The following is a 15,203-nucleotide window of genomic DNA, read 5'->3' on the forward strand; positions in this document are numbered from 1 at the left end:
TGGCGCTGCGATCGCTGTAACTGCAGAACTGGATAATTTTGAAACAAAATTTGAAGCAAGATTAAATGTTTATTGTGATTATCATACATATAAAACGCCTACATCACTAGAAATATAAAAAAGCTACAATAAGTTTTGTCTCTAATCAAAGTCTTACAAGAAACCCGGAGCGGGCAAGAAGTTCTTTGCAGAAGAGAGAGATCCGGTTAAATCTGTAGAATTCTTTTCTACAGATTGTTTGGGCCCAACAATTTCCCTATAATGACAACACATCACCAGATGTTCAAATTAATCAAATACGCTTACTTTTGTTGGCCCGCAAAAACGAACAGTTTTTCATCCATATTCTTTTTGAGGTTGTGCACGGAGTACCGATTGTACATCCCCCAGATGCTGTTCATGTATTTGCTGCTGTATTTAGTCGGAGTCAAGTCACAAATTTCGTTACGACTTTTCAGCTTCTCCTCGTTTTCGCGTACTTTACGCGCAGCAAACATTCCCTGAGGTACGGCCGCCATCTCGCCCAGGAGACAAATATAAACTGATTTAAAAAATATTACTACGTGCAGATTCACACCAGGAAGTACTTACGCAAATAACCTAAAAGTATATTAAGTAATTCGCTTATTTTTCGGTCAAGTAAATCGTCTTGATCATAGACACTTGTGTTGAGGAGCGTCATGCAGATTTCTCTCGATTTGTCACAATTAATATTGAATCGAACGAGAAAAATGTGTCAAATAACAGAAACTAGCCAAGCGAGGAGGAAATTACACACGATAATGTTCGCACCGAGCTAAAAGTGCACTCTGTGGAGTTCTAGATTTAAAGATCAACGAGAAGACGAAGACGAGTTGAACTGAAGTTGTTGTGTTAGAAAACGATGGAGGTTGGAGGAGAGATAACGTTGGTCGAAAGGTTATCAAGCGTTTTAAATAATTGTGTTGCTACATTACGATAGTAGAGTGAAATTGGAATTGGATAAACGCTGCGATTTGTCTCTGATATTCTGAAGACAAAACAACCGTCTGCTGCTCGAAAGGTAAATTGTAATACATATTAAAAAAAAACACTATTTTATCGTAAAAATTTTAATGTTTGTTAAGTCACAAATGAAAATATGCGATATGATTTGTTATTTCGTTTAAAAATGAAACATCAGTCTTGTTATTAACGTAATACATTGGAATGCTAGTAAAACACGCTGAATAAAACAGTATTGCAACGACTAAAATGTTGTGAGTAATAAAAACTACAACTAGATAAAATAAAATTTGTGAATAGTTTTAATAAAAAAGTTAGATATGTACAATTGCTCATTGTGTAATTTTTATAGTACTTTGGTATTAAAAATATTGCAGCTAACAATCAAGCTTAGAATTAAAAAAATAAGTATGAAACATTTCAACTGTTAGTCATTTTTAATATTTACAAAATCTGAATAAGTAACCATTTTGAGGAAACGGGTAAATATCGAGTGTATCACAACACCAGCCTTCTTACGCCACACTCCACACAAAATTTGGCAGTCGTCAGAGGATACTTGTTCCCACATTCGTGACAGAACTTGGACATTCGCTGCTGATTGCCGAGATCCGGCAGAATTGCACAATTCTCCGACCCGCTCGAACTGGCACTGTCGATGCGTTTTCGTTGCAACGGGGACAGCTTGGCCGTTTTCGGTTTCGGTGTGTTCCTGTTGAGACTGCCACAGTAGTAAAAAACCATCGTTGTGGGAACAGTCGCGTAACACATTAGTACTCACCTTCCGTACGCCGAATCGTCGGAAACCTTTTTGGGGGGGCTACCGTTGTCGTCGTTCAAGTCGATGCCGTACGACTTGACGCAGTTTTTCGCCTTCTGCTTCCTGCTGTTGGCCAAGTGGTCTTTTTCTTTTAAGTACATTTCTTCGTAAATCTTGTACTCGGCGTACATTTTGTCGTCGACGGCGAAGAGATCCTCGGGCTTTATCGTCAAGTCGAGCTCGTCGCCGGATTCCGAACCCTAACAACACAAACGATCGTGTCATGCACCACTTTGACACTTTTTCCTCTAGAGTGGATCTTGCGACCCCACTCGAAAGAAAAACTGAACGAGAACTCGTACCTTTTTCGCGTTGCCCTTGACCCTCGACTTCGAACAATCTTCGGCTTCTGCTTTCAAGATCGGCTCGAACAGCGCATTTTTCGCGTTGTTTTTAACTTTGCTTGTTTTCTTCTCGAAACTAGAACCCGACTTAGATTTAGTTTTATTACACTTTTTAACCTTGCCCTTCGTATTCAAGTGTGTTTCAATTTTCTTATCGTACTCTAAACTGTACAAATCTACATTGTCGTTCTGTATAGTGGTGTCGGTGTCTTCGGTGGACGTTGGTGAGTAATGGTCGAGTTTAAAGTGTTCCGGTATTGACAAATTATCAGTTTCGTTGATCAAACTCGAATCGATGGACGACATGTCGTCGCTGTACTTCCTCTCGTTCAGAATCAAATTGAACCCGTCCTTACTGTCTTTATTTAAACTCAGAAAAAAATCACCGTTGTCGTTAAACTGCTTGTTTATCAAATTCTCGAGTATCTCGAAGTCGTCTTCGACTAGTTCCGAGTCTTGGAAGGAAGTAGGCGGATCGATTATCGACGTTCGATTTTTGCTAGCAGCTACGGCGGACTTTACCGGTTTTTGGGAAACTACTTTGGTGGCGTTGGTCGCAGCTGTATACGGGCGGGGTGTGTGCGTGAGGGGTTGTTTGGTGGTCGCGAACGGTTTAAAATCGTCGCACTCGAGTAGCTCCATAAATTGTCTTTCGGCCGATGCGAAAGGGTCATATGGAGTGGAAATTTTGCTAGAAACAAAGCACAACCAATGTACGAAAGACTGAGACAAACTATTTCGATTTAGATAGTGTCCTCGTATGTTTTCAACAGTTTGGGACTAGCATTCCACGTTGTGACGTCTCGAGAGTTGCGAAACTCGTGGCTCGCTTCGTCCCAAACAGCTGAACATTGTGTGATGTAAGTCAAGTAAGTAACATAAAAACAAAAGTGAGTGTCTTGGAAAAATTCTTGTTTGGAATGTCATTACTGTCATTTTTTGTTTTGTTTGCTAATAAAAAGTAGTTACATAGAAATTGCATCATCACGCTGAGATGCTGAATTTTGTGTTTCGCTTAACTTTTATAATAGTTTTTTTTTTTGGCAGATGGTAACTAAGGTAAATGTTGGCCCCGTGAGTGTATTAAAAGTCGTCACCTTGGGTAACTTAAAAAGACAGAACTTAAGTCTCTCTTGATTTTCAACTGTTTGTCGAATTTCCTTTTGAATCGCGCGTCTAAAGCCGTCACTCCGTTCCTATTCTCGGTTAATTTAGACTCCACCAGAGGGAGTTTCGTCGGTGGCGACTTTGTTCTCTCCTCTTTTTTAACTCTATCGCTTTGGTTCAAAATTTTAGGCAACAAGCAAGTGTTCTTCGCCTTGTTTCCGTCCACAGCTTGTAACACCTTTTCTTCCTTATCTTTACAACCGGCCGTCTTATCTTTAATCCACGTCGGCGCGTCTACGACGAAAGTCGAATTTAATTTTCGTCGTTTTTTGGGGACCTCATACTCGATATTAAAATTCTCGTCGTTCTCTTTGCCGAAACAAAAGTGATTTAGATTACAAATTAAACTGGAAACTTGGTCGGAGGGATTCGCGTCTTGCGTCAACGACTTTTTTCGAATCTGCTCTCCACTGGCTACGTCTCTTGCGATTTCTGTTGATTTAAGGGACAAAATTGAGTCATTGCTAGGGAGTTTTGAAGAAAGCGAAAATAAGGAATTACTGTATTCGACATTTTTTGACAGGTTGTCAGAATCGTCGCACGAGTCGTCCTTGTCGTCTTCGACAAAATCGCTGTCGTGTTTGAATTCTTTCTTGTCAATACTATCGTCACACTTCGAAGTCGTCGCCAGCGCCTGCTTCAAACTTTCAATAAAAGCTCTTTCACTGGAGTGCTTCCCCCCATTTTTGTACTCCGATTGTTGACTCTCCACCTTCGAGGAAAACTTACAAAAACCAAACAAATAATCTTTCCTGTCGGTATTTTCCTCGTCCGAAGTGAAACCATCATCGTTGTCCATCACTGTTGTCCTTTCACAATTGTCGTTTAGATCTGACAGAGACAAGTCATTGTCAACATGCAATCGTATCAACTTCGTGATTTCTTCATCCGAAGTCGTACTCTCCTTAACCCGAGTCGTCGCAGTATTTTTACACCCTTCACCGATATCTGTCCACGACGAGTTACACATATCATCCGTGTTTGACGTCTTCGAGAAGCTCTCATTCGACGATTTGATCAGATCGTCGGTGTAAACAGATAACGGTAGAGTGCTGCTCATTTCTTCGCTTGACATTTTCGTCAACTCTAAAGTCGACTGATAAGTACTCGCGCCCCATTCTGACCGCGAGAAACGCACGTCTGGTGTGCTCGGCAAATTTTGCGCTTCGCGACTCCGGAACTCGGGAGAGCTTTTCGATTTTGGCGAAATGTAAGAGTTCTTGTCGCTCGAGTTGAGAGTGTCAGACGAGTAGTTTTTCTTCGGATCGTCTTCGTCCGAATCGGCCAGAATTTCGTTCAGTTCTTCGATGAACGTCTGATTCTTGCTGGAATTTCTCTTGCCGAACACGTTCGAATTCTCGTAGACGACGATCACCGACTCCTCGTCCGTCTGACCGGTTTCAGACACACTCCCGCTCAGTTCCTTCCAAGTGACCAGTTTTTTATTCGGCAACGCGACAAATTTTATCGGGGCGACAGTTATAGACTCGACACTTTCATTGACGTTAGTCGAATTGACTTTCTCACGAGGAGGACAATATCTTTTTGACCGCAGACTGTAGAAGGAAAGAGGATTAGAATGGATTATTTCAGGTAAATAGAGAAACAACTGCAAGGAGATTGGACAATACTCGTAAACCTCTTTCCTCCTTTCTCCCTACATATGTTTCAAACACGGGGGCCCTCGCTCTCTCATTCCCTCACCTTTTGTTCGTCTCCTTGTTCTTCTTGGCGTCGTCTGTGGACACCAGCGACGTCGCTTTCTCTATTTTGACCGGCGAATCTACTTTTTTCCCCAAATCCAGCACAGATCTGGGCTTGCGGATGCTAGGATTGCGTCGGGGCGGATTGGTGGGTGTGCTTTTGACGCTACAAACCGACTCAGTCCTGTTCACCACGTTCGTATTGGAGTACTTTTCTTTGACTGCTGTTCTTTTCGACTTGTTCAACGGGGGCACCTTGTACTTGGTCCTAGCTTCCAAGCGTTCCTTTGCCAACAGCACATTCGCTGGAGACTTCTGAATGCGCGTCCTGTGGTCCTTGCACCACTCCACGTGTCTGTCGAAGGCTTTGTGGCCGAACTGTCTCTCGCAAAAGGGACAGCGCTCGTTCGACGCCGCCACCGGTTGCGGCTTCTTGCTCGAAGACATGTCTCTAGAAGCTCCTGCCGCAAAGTTATTTTACGCCGACAGTGACACATGAACGTACCTTTAGCCGATCGGATCGCATCGACGAGTTTCTTGTGGTTTTCTTCCCACTGGCTCGGTTTTTTCGGTTTAGGTTCGACCGCTTTAGGAATCGATTCTTGTCGCTTCAAATAGGTTTTCTGATGGAACTGCGCGAGATCTGTACCTTCGACACGCTGCTTCAACGAGTCGAAGATTTTGCGTTTCTTCACCGAATTTTTTTCGCAGATGGGGACGTGTTTTTTCAGAGGCAAGGGGAAAAAAGTGCGGCCGCAAGTGTTACAAGGAAGGAGCCTCTGCTCCTGGAGGATGTTGTCTACAAATCGCAAAACACAAAAATTAGTTCCTTTGATTGATGCCTGCGAGGGGTGTTTAAAAAATTAATTGATAAGCAAGCAGATGATAAGTAAATCATTACTGTTCAATAAACGCAAACTGTTACGACAGTTTTATGGAGTTTTACTCACTTTATGCACAGCGTAGATAATTTTATCGAGGCAATACAAAACAAATAATTATTATGCATTCGCTGAAAACACTATTACATAATAGCGAGGTCACTTGTGGAACTTGTGCTCTTCTTATGGCACTTTACGTCGACTCAATTTTTTCAAGGATCTCAGTACGATATTGAATAAAAGAAGTCATGACATATTTGTCGATTTTTTGGAAAATGTGACCACAATACTGAACGACTGCGAAAATACTGCACGCAATTTGTGTATTCTTGGGATGATTGAAGGTGAACCGGTTGACTGCACAATTCTCTAAAAAGAATCGATGGGAAGCACATTTAGAGAAAAACCAGAAAAGGTGATGCCATTAAATTAAAATAAGTAACGTGTGAAGTTAAATTGTGCTTCGATAAATGCAAATGAACTGTTGTAACAAGCAACTGTGAAATATTGGGTTGTCAGTAATGAATTAGGCTTGATACCCACATTAACGAAGAATGGAGGCGGAAGGGGTTAAAATGAAACTCTTCTTCTCTCTTATTAATAGAATTCGTCTATTTTGGGATCATTCAGGTTTCGAAACTTCCAGTTGACGCGAAAGACACAGGCAATAGCTCGAGTGGGAGTACCACATGACACGATTTTTAATCGAATTGCGAGATATGCGCAAGAAATTCATGGAAAATTTCACACACATATTTGCCCTTAGTAAATAAGCAGATGATAGTCGTGAACAGTTAAAAAATGAGATTAGCGTGACAAGCAACAACAATTTTGACGTTTCTTACTTACCATCCTCCATCGTTTGCTCTGGGACCATCACTTTTGTTTTTGTGTGTTTCCAAGGTAACAGCGATTTAAACATTCTGACCACGTGCGTACGCGTCACAGTACAAACGTCGATATTTTCAATCTCAATTGAAAAAAAATCAACGCTTTATGCAACGAAATCAGACTTCGCGAGTTCAGAGACGAACGATGCGCTTTAAGCGGTTTAGTTTTATTTTAGCAGGTTAAGCGGCACCACTCGGTTTGTCACTTACATAACCTCACATGTCAGTTTTTGTTTTTATTTGTACAAATGGGCGTTTTAAGAATAGTTTCGTACAACCGTTTCCGTGAGTTGGTATTGTATTTTTCTACGTGCGACGCAATCATTACTGTTTGTAGATCTACTGAAAAATTCCGGGCCCAACCTCAGTGTTTTATGTCAATATTGTCACAATCACCAGGAGTCTAGTGGCAACTCTGATGAGAAAAATAAGAAAGGCGATGAATATCCGGAAGAACCCACGACTTGCTGTATGTCAGGTTGTGCCAATTGTGTTTGGTTAGAATATGCGGAGAAATTGAGTCGATATTATAGGGACGGGGGCGAAGAAGCTTTTAAAAAAATTCAGGAGAAAGTGACAGATCCAAATATGAAAGCGTTTCTGTTGCATGAGCTGAGAATGAAACAAAAATAACAGTGTAGAGACTTTAATAGCTTTATGGATAAAGAAATAGTTCAAGGGATTCCCATTTATTTACTTAGAATTTGAGCCCCGTCGCTCGGTTTGCATACATAAAAGGTCGGTTTGCCTTTGTAATTCTTCTTGACGTGGTCGATGACTTTGGTAACGGCCGTGGAGTTGACCTGCAAAAGTCGAATCGTGTTGAATTAAAAATAAAAATGAGACGCTGCGAACTGTCAAATGTCCTTTGACGAGTGTCAAAATGGCGACCGCGCACTTCAAATAATGCAAAACGCGCTCCCATTTTTTGCGCTTACCAATGTGACGGTGCAACCGCCAAAACCGCCGCCCGTCATTCTGCTCCCCAAAACTCCCTCGACTTGCATCGCCAGCTCTACCAGTTGGTCAAGTTCCGGACAAGAAACCTCGAAATCATCCCGCAACGAGTTATGACTAGCGACCATAAGTTGACCGAACTTTTTGTAGTCTTTCTTCTTGAGGGCCTCGGCAGCTTCAGTTGTGCGTTGAATTTCGGTGACAGCGTGACGCGCACGTTTGATGGTCTCTTCGTCGGTGTTAATCTTTTTCAAATCTGCAAAAGTTGTAAAAATGATAGTTCCCGTCACATCTGTTCGATCCCACAGTCAATATCCTCCATTTTGGCGTCTCTCAAACTTAATTTCTTCAAAATGAGGGCGGCCTGGTGGCACTGGGTCCTTCTGGTCGCGTACTCGCTCCCAGTCAGTTCATGTTTGACGTTTGAATTGGTAATGAGCACGACAATCTTAGGATCGGACATGGGGATCAGAGTAGAGGTCATGCTTCTGCAGTCTATGAGGAGCGCGTTGCCCTTTTTGCCCATGACGGAGATGAACTGGTCCATGATCCCGCACGGGACGTTGGCATAGTCATGTTCGGCCTTTTGACAGGCGAGGGCCTTGTCAGTGGGCCTGCAAATACAAACTCCAATGATTTTCTCTTCCGACAAGAGATAAACTTGAAAGTGGCCTTTCAAGCTTATCTTTCTAGGCAACTAATTCACAACTAACATGACCGCGCTTGGACCGACCAAAGCATCTAGGAATGTGTAAGTCGCCACTTCGATGGCAGCGCTGCTCGATAAGCCGCCTCCTGTGGGGACGGTGCTGTTAATAACAGCTTTGAAAGCCGGAGGTGTGTCCCCGATGTAGTTTGATATGACACCTACAACGAATTTTTGCATCCACCTACTCTCTAATTCAAGTAGAACTACCTTTGACGTAGTTTGACCATTTTGGGGGACCAGGTGTGATTGTTTTGACTAAGGCGTTCTTGTTGGGCATCTCGATCGTGGTCTTGTTGGGTGGGTCCGTGTGTGGATTCATCGTTAAAATGGTTGTTTCTTCGCCGGGGATTTTTTTGCCCACCATGACTGTTACTAAAGGTAATGCCTATAAATTTTAATTTTATTTTGTTTTTTTTTACATAACTCCAATAAAGATACACAATATTAACATTATTTTCAGATTTCCTGTGTGAACACGCCAGATTAGATTAGATTATCGTTGCTATATCCCACATTTTATTCGCATATTTTGTTTGACAAGTGATTGACAAGATAAGCATTGTTACCCACTGTCAGATTTGAGATAAAAACAAATTTCTGGTTTATTCCAATGAACTTTTTACACTTAAATTGAGGACTGAACACCTGTTGGAGTTTGAAGTGTCAAACCCATTTCTTAATTTTTGACTTTCTTTTCCACTCCGGCTACGATTTTACATCTAATTTCCATGGCACTCATGAAACTAACGCACTTAACAACCTCTAGATTAGTTTCCGATTTTTACATCATCGCCTGGAGATAAGAAAAGTGCAACGCGCGCAGTTTTACAATTGTTTCTGCATGACTGTATCATGAAAAATAAAAAATCTCACCATAGGCATAACAAATCCGTCATTGTAGTCAATGTGTTCACCAATTAAATTGACCCTTCCAGGGGCGTACACCACGATATTCGCCTCTTCGTTGAATTCTTTTTTAAATGCATTTTTTGCCTCTTGCACAACGGATTTAATTTCGGGTATAGTTTCTGCCATATTAATTTTAGTTTCAAACTTAAATGAAAAAGTAAAGAATTAGATATGGAAGTTTGTGTTAATCAATTTGTCATTGAAAAGTTACTGAAAATCTTGCGCTCAAGGCGACGTATTTATGGAGGTATGATAACGTTCAGTCGCTTGATAATATTATTTGAAACTAACTAATGGAAGTTAAACCATGTAATCGCATAAGTTCAAGATAAGAATGTCAGTCAGTGACCCATTGATTAAAGATATTAAAGGTAAATAAATATTTATTTGTCAAGATATTCCTGCAAGTTTGAGGTTATGTGTCATGTTCACACAAGTATTCATTTTTGTTGGCTCATTATTTTGTCGAATACACATTTTAAGTGCTTTATTTGCTTTGGGGATCAATTTTATTATCGCATAAAATAGAATAATCAACGAACTAGTAATTCATAGGTGTAATAGGTGTTGCCTATCGATCAGTCTAATTTTGCACAGGATGCACGTTGAAGCTTTTCACCGAGTCTCTGTCGAAAAAAATCACAGATTCGAGTCAAGATCTACAAGACTTTTGCCAAATTCTCGAAAAAATCTTCCATAGAGGGTTAACCCAAACCCAGACCAGTTTTTACGGTAATAAAAAAACAGAGGTGTACACGTGGATGTCTTCTCTGGCGGCAGAAGAAACCGCTTTGGAAAGTTTCAATTATAGAAACAGCGTCCAAGAGGTGCAAAGCACTAAACACGTGCAAACCCCTCTGGGAAAGTTTCGACTATTAGTGAGACATTGTTTAATGAAAAAGTGTTTACATTTTTCTCTGCAGTATTTGGTGAGTATGATCTTTGATTTTATACTATAATATATAAAATCAAAGGTATGACACTAACTTGTTGTTTAACTTGTGAAAATGTTTATTTCTAGAACAATTCAAACAAGGCAAAGCTTTTCTACGATAAACATTCGATAATCGGGGATGAAATCTTGTCGGCAATATTGTTATCCGTGTTTCTGCAATGCAATAAAATAAATTTCGAATTAGATCTGACTAATTGTGCGTTTTTAGACCTGACTTGGCAGACACCCGACTTGGTAAAACTCGAACTTGTACCGTGTAAAAATTTGGGGATTAGTATTAGGTAGTGCGTCACGCCATTCAAATTTTCTTCGCTAAACCCTCACAGTTTTTCAGAAAATAAAGCAGTTATTGTACACGTGAAGTCCAACAGCGTGGCGTCAGAGTCCGTAAGTTGCGGCTGAATAATTTTGCGATGTTCCTGTACGTTGGTTGAAGGGCGAAATCTGCACGGGCGATATTCTGTCAAATTTAAACGGCGTCGAAATAAATTCGTCTTGCAAGGGGCGACTTAACGCGATTTTCCGCGCTAATAAAGGCAAGCCGATCAATTTAGTCGTCGTGAAAGCATTCCATAAACAATCCCAGGACGTCTTTGCACCCGTGAAAACAATACTGGAAAAGTTGCAAATTGATCCTGTGAAGATCACAAATCGTTCGCAGAGTGAACACACCACCGAGACGTGATCGATCGAATTGTAGATTTTTACGTTTGACTTTGTTGTGTTTTTTAGGGCGACATGCGCGCCAAAAAGTACCAAATCTGGATACAGCGCGACTTATTTGGGCCTCGTGAGCGTCGGAAACAACGGAAGCGTCAGACAAATTGAAGAAGCCATAAAACGTCGCTTGAGCATGACGAAGAGCGACACACAAAAGCCGGTAATATTTGAAATTGGAGAGATGAACATCAAAGTATTAGACTCTGAGACAGGGGGCGTAAGTTGCGCTGCTACCGGAAGATTGCACAAACTGAAACACCAATTTTCAGATCGTTTTTAAACACTCGTATATGCAGATCTCGTCTTGCGGATCGGTCCCCGCTTTGCCCAACTACGTCGCGTACATTGCAGGGTGGGCCAGAATAAATGAATTTATTTTTCTTTAACACTGATTTTTAGGGACGAGAACTGTGATACGGCGTCTAACTTTGTTTGTTACATTTTTCACGTCCAAAACATTGAAGACGCGTGCACGATCTTGCAAAGTATAGGTGGGAGCTTTCACTCACTGTGGATTTCGTTGACGTTTTGCGATTTATTTTTTCAGGGCAAGGATTCGGCAGGACGCATTTCGCCGTCTAGAACTCCCTCTACGACACACTTTAATCGTACAATAAAAAATTTAATGCTTTACGTGCAAGCCGAAGCGCAAAATCTCAAACAGAATACATTTTTCACTTTGTAAACTGTTTTTGTTTCAATAAAGTGTTGGAAAGTTGTTTTTTATCCCTTATGTAACTGAGCGAGGACCACCAAGTATGTGCTTCCGGTAGCGTAATGCATCTTCTACCGTTGTGACAAGCCTCAAATTAACACTGAAGAAGCCATACGCGGTAATTTTAATTTTTCTTGCTACTGCGAAGCTTAAGAAAGTCCAGAGCTGGAAAATTTGATACAATAAAGTAATGAATTAAAAATTGATCAGTCAGGTCTGACCTCCTCTTTGGTATTGTTTTCTACACGGTGTCTCATTAAATTAGAAATGAACACTCTGGTAGAATTTCCCTAGAAATGCATTTTACTCATGAATAAACAAAGCACCTATACTTCGCAATCTATACTTCGTTCACTAGAGCGTCTGCAGTTGCACAAATGAAAGCGAATCTTAAAAAATAGTAAAGACTCCAGGTGAGGCTGTTAACAACACTGGGCAGCATCTGCGCGTTCACATGTTGGGTCGCCGGTTGCGCAAACCCTCCAAAAATCGCAAAATATAAATTTAGCAACACATTAACAAACAAACTGGACAACGACACGAACAACTGACCGTTGTAAATTTGATTTAATCTGTCACTGACGTCGCACAGGACGTGTCGACACTCCTTCAACACTGCAATTTTTGCCGACAAATCCTCACCACTCCTCTCGACTTGACTCGCTTTGTTTTTCTTAATTCCTAAAAGAAAATATCTGCAAATAGCTCTTCGCAGTCCAATACTGACCATCTCGTCTCAAATTTCGTTCCAAAGCGTCTCCAATTTTCTTTAGATTCTTGTGGACCAATCGAAATCGTGCGAAAACCAACCAAGTGATCGAAATAAACTGTAGCTCGCAGCACGCCGCGGAAAAATTGTTGTAGATGTTGAGGAAAAAAATAGCGAATTGAGTTATCACAGCTGTGGAAGTGATGGTGAGACGCACGTAAGAGATGATTTGAAAAGGAAACGAGATTAAGAGTGTCAAGAGGCAGAATATTTTGATAGCGGTTGCGTTTTCGGTGAGGTGAGTTGGTCCCAATAAGGCGTCGACTTTTTCGAGAAGTGTCAAGACGGCGGAGCTTTTGTGATATATTTGGTACAAAATGGAAAGTCGGGAGTATAAGCTCACCGCCGACACTAGCACGGGATTCATTACTTTTATGACAAAGTGTTGACTGGTTAGTGCCTCATGAGTGGCGTTGAGAACCTGAAACTGACCCGCACACTTTCGACTGTTGAAAATAATATTCTTACCTTTTCCATGTAGATTACACCAAAAGGCGTGAACAACAAATGTGCAAAATTTAGTACGGTCATTATTGAATAAACAATTATTATTAGCAGACGATATTTTCGAGAATTAGAGAGAGCACCGGAGACTCCTCCGAAAACTGATAAGTACGTCACAGGTCTAAGAATTTTGTGAAGCTTCATAACGGTCGCTTTGTTGTGGTTGCCGCAGTCGCAAAGATAAAATATTTTGCATGGAATAATACCATCGAGCGCTTTTAATTTGTTTGAACATCGTTAAAACAGAAATGTGGGTTAAACTATATTAAGTACAATTAGATATATCAGGCGATTAGGAAGAATTACACGCATACTCGTATCTAACATGCAGCCTGAATTTTTTTTTTATACATAATACGATTTTTTTGAAATCCAAGACCTGACCTACTGTTGTGACAAGAGTCAAATTGACGCAGAAGTAGCCAATAATTTTACTTGTTACTCCGAAGCTTAAGAAAATTCAGAGCTGGAAAATTTAATTGAATAAAGAAGAAATTAAAAACTTATCAGTCAAGTGCTGACCTTCTCTTTGGAATTTTTTCCATATAGAGTCTCATTTAAATTAGCATGAATAATCCAGTAGAATTTCCCTTAAAATGCATCTTTATTCATGAATAAACAAAGTACGAGGGGAGATTTTAATATTATCTATCTAGCCATGACAAAAACAAGTGACGATAGCAAATTTTTGCTGTCAAGTTGCTGCGACATTTTGATGCTCACTGACCAAATTTGGTTCACATCCAAAGAGTTTTGTCGTTTTGTGCAGCCTTAATTAACAAAAAATGAGTGAAATTCAGCTAGAACTTAGAAGTGTCATCAAATTCTTGACGAGGGAAGGAAATGGACACAAGAATATTCACCAGAGTATGATTAGCGTGTATGGGGAAAATGTGTCGTCATATAAAATTTTTGTCCAAACAATTTCAATGGGGTAGGGAATCAATTCAAAGTAATCCAAGGCCTGTTGAAGCAAGAACCAACGAAAACATCAAGAAAGTTGAGGTCTTGGTCTCAGCAGATCGAAAAATAAGAGTTTCAACGATTGCCAATGAAGTAGAAATATCGGGAGCTACAGTATTAAAAATTTTGCATGAAGATTTGGGAATGAATAAGGATTCAGCACGTTGGATTCCGAAAAAGCTTAATCCCGAAAAAAACTACATTTGCGAAGGAAACTAGGGGACTTTGGCTGACGTCGAAGAGCTTTTTCGAAAATTATAACAGGTGACATAACGTGAGTGTATCACTGGGATCGACCGACAAAACAAGAATCCATGGGGTGGGTCCACGAGGGATCTCCACCGCCAAAAAAGCAAGAAGCCAGAATTCATCAGAAAAGCTCATGGATTCATCAGGAAAGCTCATGGCGACGATGTTTTGGGATATGCAAGGAATCTTACTGATTGAATACATGAAAAAAGGCTCTACAATTACAGGAGAAGTCTATAAGGATTAAAGAGACAATCAGAAAGTTGAAAACTGCCATGCGGCAAAAAAGGACCCCCAATTGCGATCAAAAGATTATGCTGCTTCATGACAATTGCAGAGTTCACAAACCTCGCTAAGTCCTTAAAGTAGTCGACGAATGCGGTTTTGTAGAGATGGAACATCCACCCTACAGCCCAGGTTTGGCACCGAGTGACTATTGTCTCGTTCCTAAGATAAAAAAGCACTTGAGGAGACTCCGTTTTTCTTCGGATGAATACTTCAAAGGAGCGGTGAAGGACTTATCAAAAGAATTTTTTTCAAGGCATAAGGCAATTTATTATACGAGTTTTATCAGACAGACGAGTGCAGCGAGGAGTGGTGTAAAGCAAACAAGTGCCACAAAAAAGCAAACAGTGCTACAAAATGGCTTATAAAACAATTGTAATACATTTTTTTTCTATTTTGACCCTATTTTAAATTTTAAATTTAAATGCTAGGGAAATTCAAGTTTTGAATTTAAAATGTCAAATAATCACGTAGCCAAGCGTAGCCACTACTCACTCTCAGTCACTGCTCACTGCCAACATTAAAAATTTAAGTAAATCTTCCTGAAACCAGTGAAACCGGTATCCAAAAGAACTCCTTTTCGAAACCCGTTTGAGTGTTATAATAGTATATTAAAGAACAAGGGTTGATTTGGCGCACGAGTCCCAGATGTAGAAAACGAGCCGTAGGGGAGTTTTCT

At 40.6% G+C, this 15,203-nt stretch overlaps 4 protein-coding genes across 8 annotated transcripts; 1 reads left to right on the forward strand and 3 right to left on the reverse strand.

Moving 5' to 3' along the window:
• Positions 1-1,259: 1,259 nt before the first annotated feature.
• LOC138139125 (uncharacterized) lies at positions 1,260-7,091 on the reverse strand. 3 transcript variants are annotated; one of them, XM_069059299.1, is made up of 6 exons: positions 6,749-7,091; positions 5,524-5,817; positions 5,020-5,479; positions 2,107-2,839; positions 1,766-2,004; positions 1,260-1,696 (listed from the first exon to the last, which is right to left on the reverse strand). In XM_069059299.1, the coding sequence occupies exons 1-6, from the start codon at positions 6,819-6,821 to the stop codon at positions 1,483-1,485; spliced, it is 2,013 nt and encodes a 670-aa protein (XP_068915400.1). In that variant the 5' UTR covers positions 6,822-7,091; the 3' UTR covers positions 1,260-1,482. The 3 variants fall into 3 exon arrangements, with proteins under 3 accessions (XP_068915400.1, XP_068915399.1, XP_068915398.1); XM_069059298.1 differs by having other exon boundaries at positions 1,260-1,705; XM_069059297.1 differs by lacking the exons at positions 1,260-1,696; positions 1,766-2,004; positions 2,107-2,839 and adding an exon at positions 2,911-4,871 and having other exon boundaries at positions 6,749-7,080.
• A 328-nt stretch (positions 7,092-7,419) lies between these two features.
• Positions 7,420-9,490, reverse strand: LOC138139139 (galactokinase-like). The gene is made up of 6 exons (XM_069059324.1): positions 9,329-9,490; positions 8,663-8,840; positions 8,460-8,613; positions 8,053-8,360; positions 7,728-8,002; positions 7,420-7,592 (listed from the first exon to the last, which is right to left on the reverse strand). Exons 1-6 carry the CDS (start codon positions 9,488-9,490, stop codon positions 7,479-7,481), a joined length of 1,191 nt encoding a protein of 396 aa, XP_068915425.1. The 3' UTR covers positions 7,420-7,478.
• Positions 9,491-9,593: 103 nt separating this feature from the next.
• On the forward strand, positions 9,594-11,754 carry LOC138139135 (uncharacterized). 3 transcript variants are annotated; one of them, XM_069059316.1, is made up of 9 exons: positions 9,594-9,735; positions 9,962-10,293; positions 10,386-10,600; positions 10,646-10,706; positions 10,756-11,000; positions 11,052-11,256; positions 11,309-11,391; positions 11,439-11,530; positions 11,587-11,754. In XM_069059316.1, exons 1-9 carry the CDS (start codon positions 9,699-9,701, stop codon positions 11,619-11,621), a joined length of 1,305 nt encoding a protein of 434 aa, XP_068915417.1. In that variant the 5' UTR covers positions 9,594-9,698; the 3' UTR covers positions 11,622-11,754. The 3 variants fall into 3 exon arrangements, with proteins under 3 accessions (XP_068915417.1, XP_068915416.1, XP_068915419.1); XM_069059315.1 differs by having other exon boundaries at positions 11,439-11,754; XM_069059318.1 differs by having other exon boundaries at positions 9,615-9,735; positions 9,920-10,293; positions 11,439-11,754.
• Positions 11,755-11,769: 15 nt separating this feature from the next.
• On the reverse strand, positions 11,770-13,140 carry LOC138138555 (putative gustatory receptor 28b). Its single transcript, XM_069058541.1, has 4 exons — positions 12,482-13,140; positions 12,101-12,435; positions 11,976-12,044; positions 11,770-11,919 (listed from the first exon to the last, which is right to left on the reverse strand). Exons 1-4 carry the CDS (start codon positions 12,888-12,890, stop codon positions 11,770-11,772), a joined length of 963 nt encoding a protein of 320 aa, XP_068914642.1. The 5' UTR covers positions 12,891-13,140.
• Positions 13,141-15,203: the final 2,063 nt, after the last annotated feature.

This window comes from Tenebrio molitor, chromosome 9 (genome assembly GCF_963966145.1).
Source record: "Tenebrio molitor chromosome 9, icTenMoli1.1, whole genome shotgun sequence".
Taxonomy (NCBI): domain Eukaryota; kingdom Metazoa; phylum Arthropoda; class Insecta; order Coleoptera; family Tenebrionidae; genus Tenebrio; species Tenebrio molitor.

What these genes read in the sequence shown, in the direction of transcription:
- LOC138139135 (XM_069059315.1), top strand. Translation starts at nt 9,699, where the DNA reads ATGTCAGTCAGTGACCCATTGATTAAAGATATTAAAG. An exon ending in ATTTTTCTCTGCAGTATTTG is followed by an intron (nt 10,294 to 10,385) that starts GTGAGTATGATC and finishes GTTTATTTCTAG; the next exon opens with AACAATTCAAACAAGGCAAA. An exon ending in AATTTGGGGATTAGTATTAG is followed by an intron (nt 10,601 to 10,645) that starts GTAGTGCGTCAC and finishes AAACCCTCACAG; the next exon opens with TTTTTCAGAAAATAAAGCAG.
- LOC138138555 (XM_069058541.1), bottom strand. Translation starts at nt 12,890, where the DNA reads ATGAATCCCGTGCTAGTGTCGGCGGTGAGCTTATACTCCCGACTTTCC. An exon ending in CAGACGCTCTAGTGAACGAA is followed by an intron (nt 12,045 to 12,100) that starts GTATAGATTGCG and finishes ATGCATTTCTAG; the next exon opens with GGAAATTCTACCAGAGTGTT. An exon ending in AAAACAATACCAAAGAGGAG is followed by an intron (nt 11,920 to 11,975) that starts GTCAGACCTGAC and finishes CAAATTTTCCAG; the next exon opens with CTCTGGACTTTCTTAAGCTT.
- LOC138139125 (XM_069059297.1), bottom strand. Translation starts at nt 6,821, where the DNA reads ATGTTTAAATCGCTGTTACCTTGGAAACACACAAAAACAAAAGTGATG. An exon ending in AGAGCAAACGATGGAGGATG is followed by an intron (nt 5,818 to 6,748) that starts GTAAGTAAGAAA and finishes TGCGATTTGTAG; the next exon opens with ACAACATCCTCCAGGAGCAG. An exon ending in TGCGATCCGATCGGCTAAAG is followed by an intron (nt 5,480 to 5,523) that starts GTACGTTCATGT and finishes ACTTTGCGGCAG; the next exon opens with GAGCTTCTAGAGACATGTCT.
- LOC138139139 (XM_069059324.1), bottom strand. Translation starts at nt 9,490, where the DNA reads ATGGCAGAAACTATACCCGAAATTAAATCCGTTGTGCAAGAGGCAAAA. An exon ending in ACGGATTTGTTATGCCTATG is followed by an intron (nt 8,841 to 9,328) that starts GTGAGATTTTTT and finishes TAAAATTTATAG; the next exon opens with GCATTACCTTTAGTAACAGT. An exon ending in GCGGTTGCACCGTCACATTG is followed by an intron (nt 7,593 to 7,727) that starts GTAAGCGCAAAA and finishes CGACTTTTGCAG; the next exon opens with GTCAACTCCACGGCCGTTAC.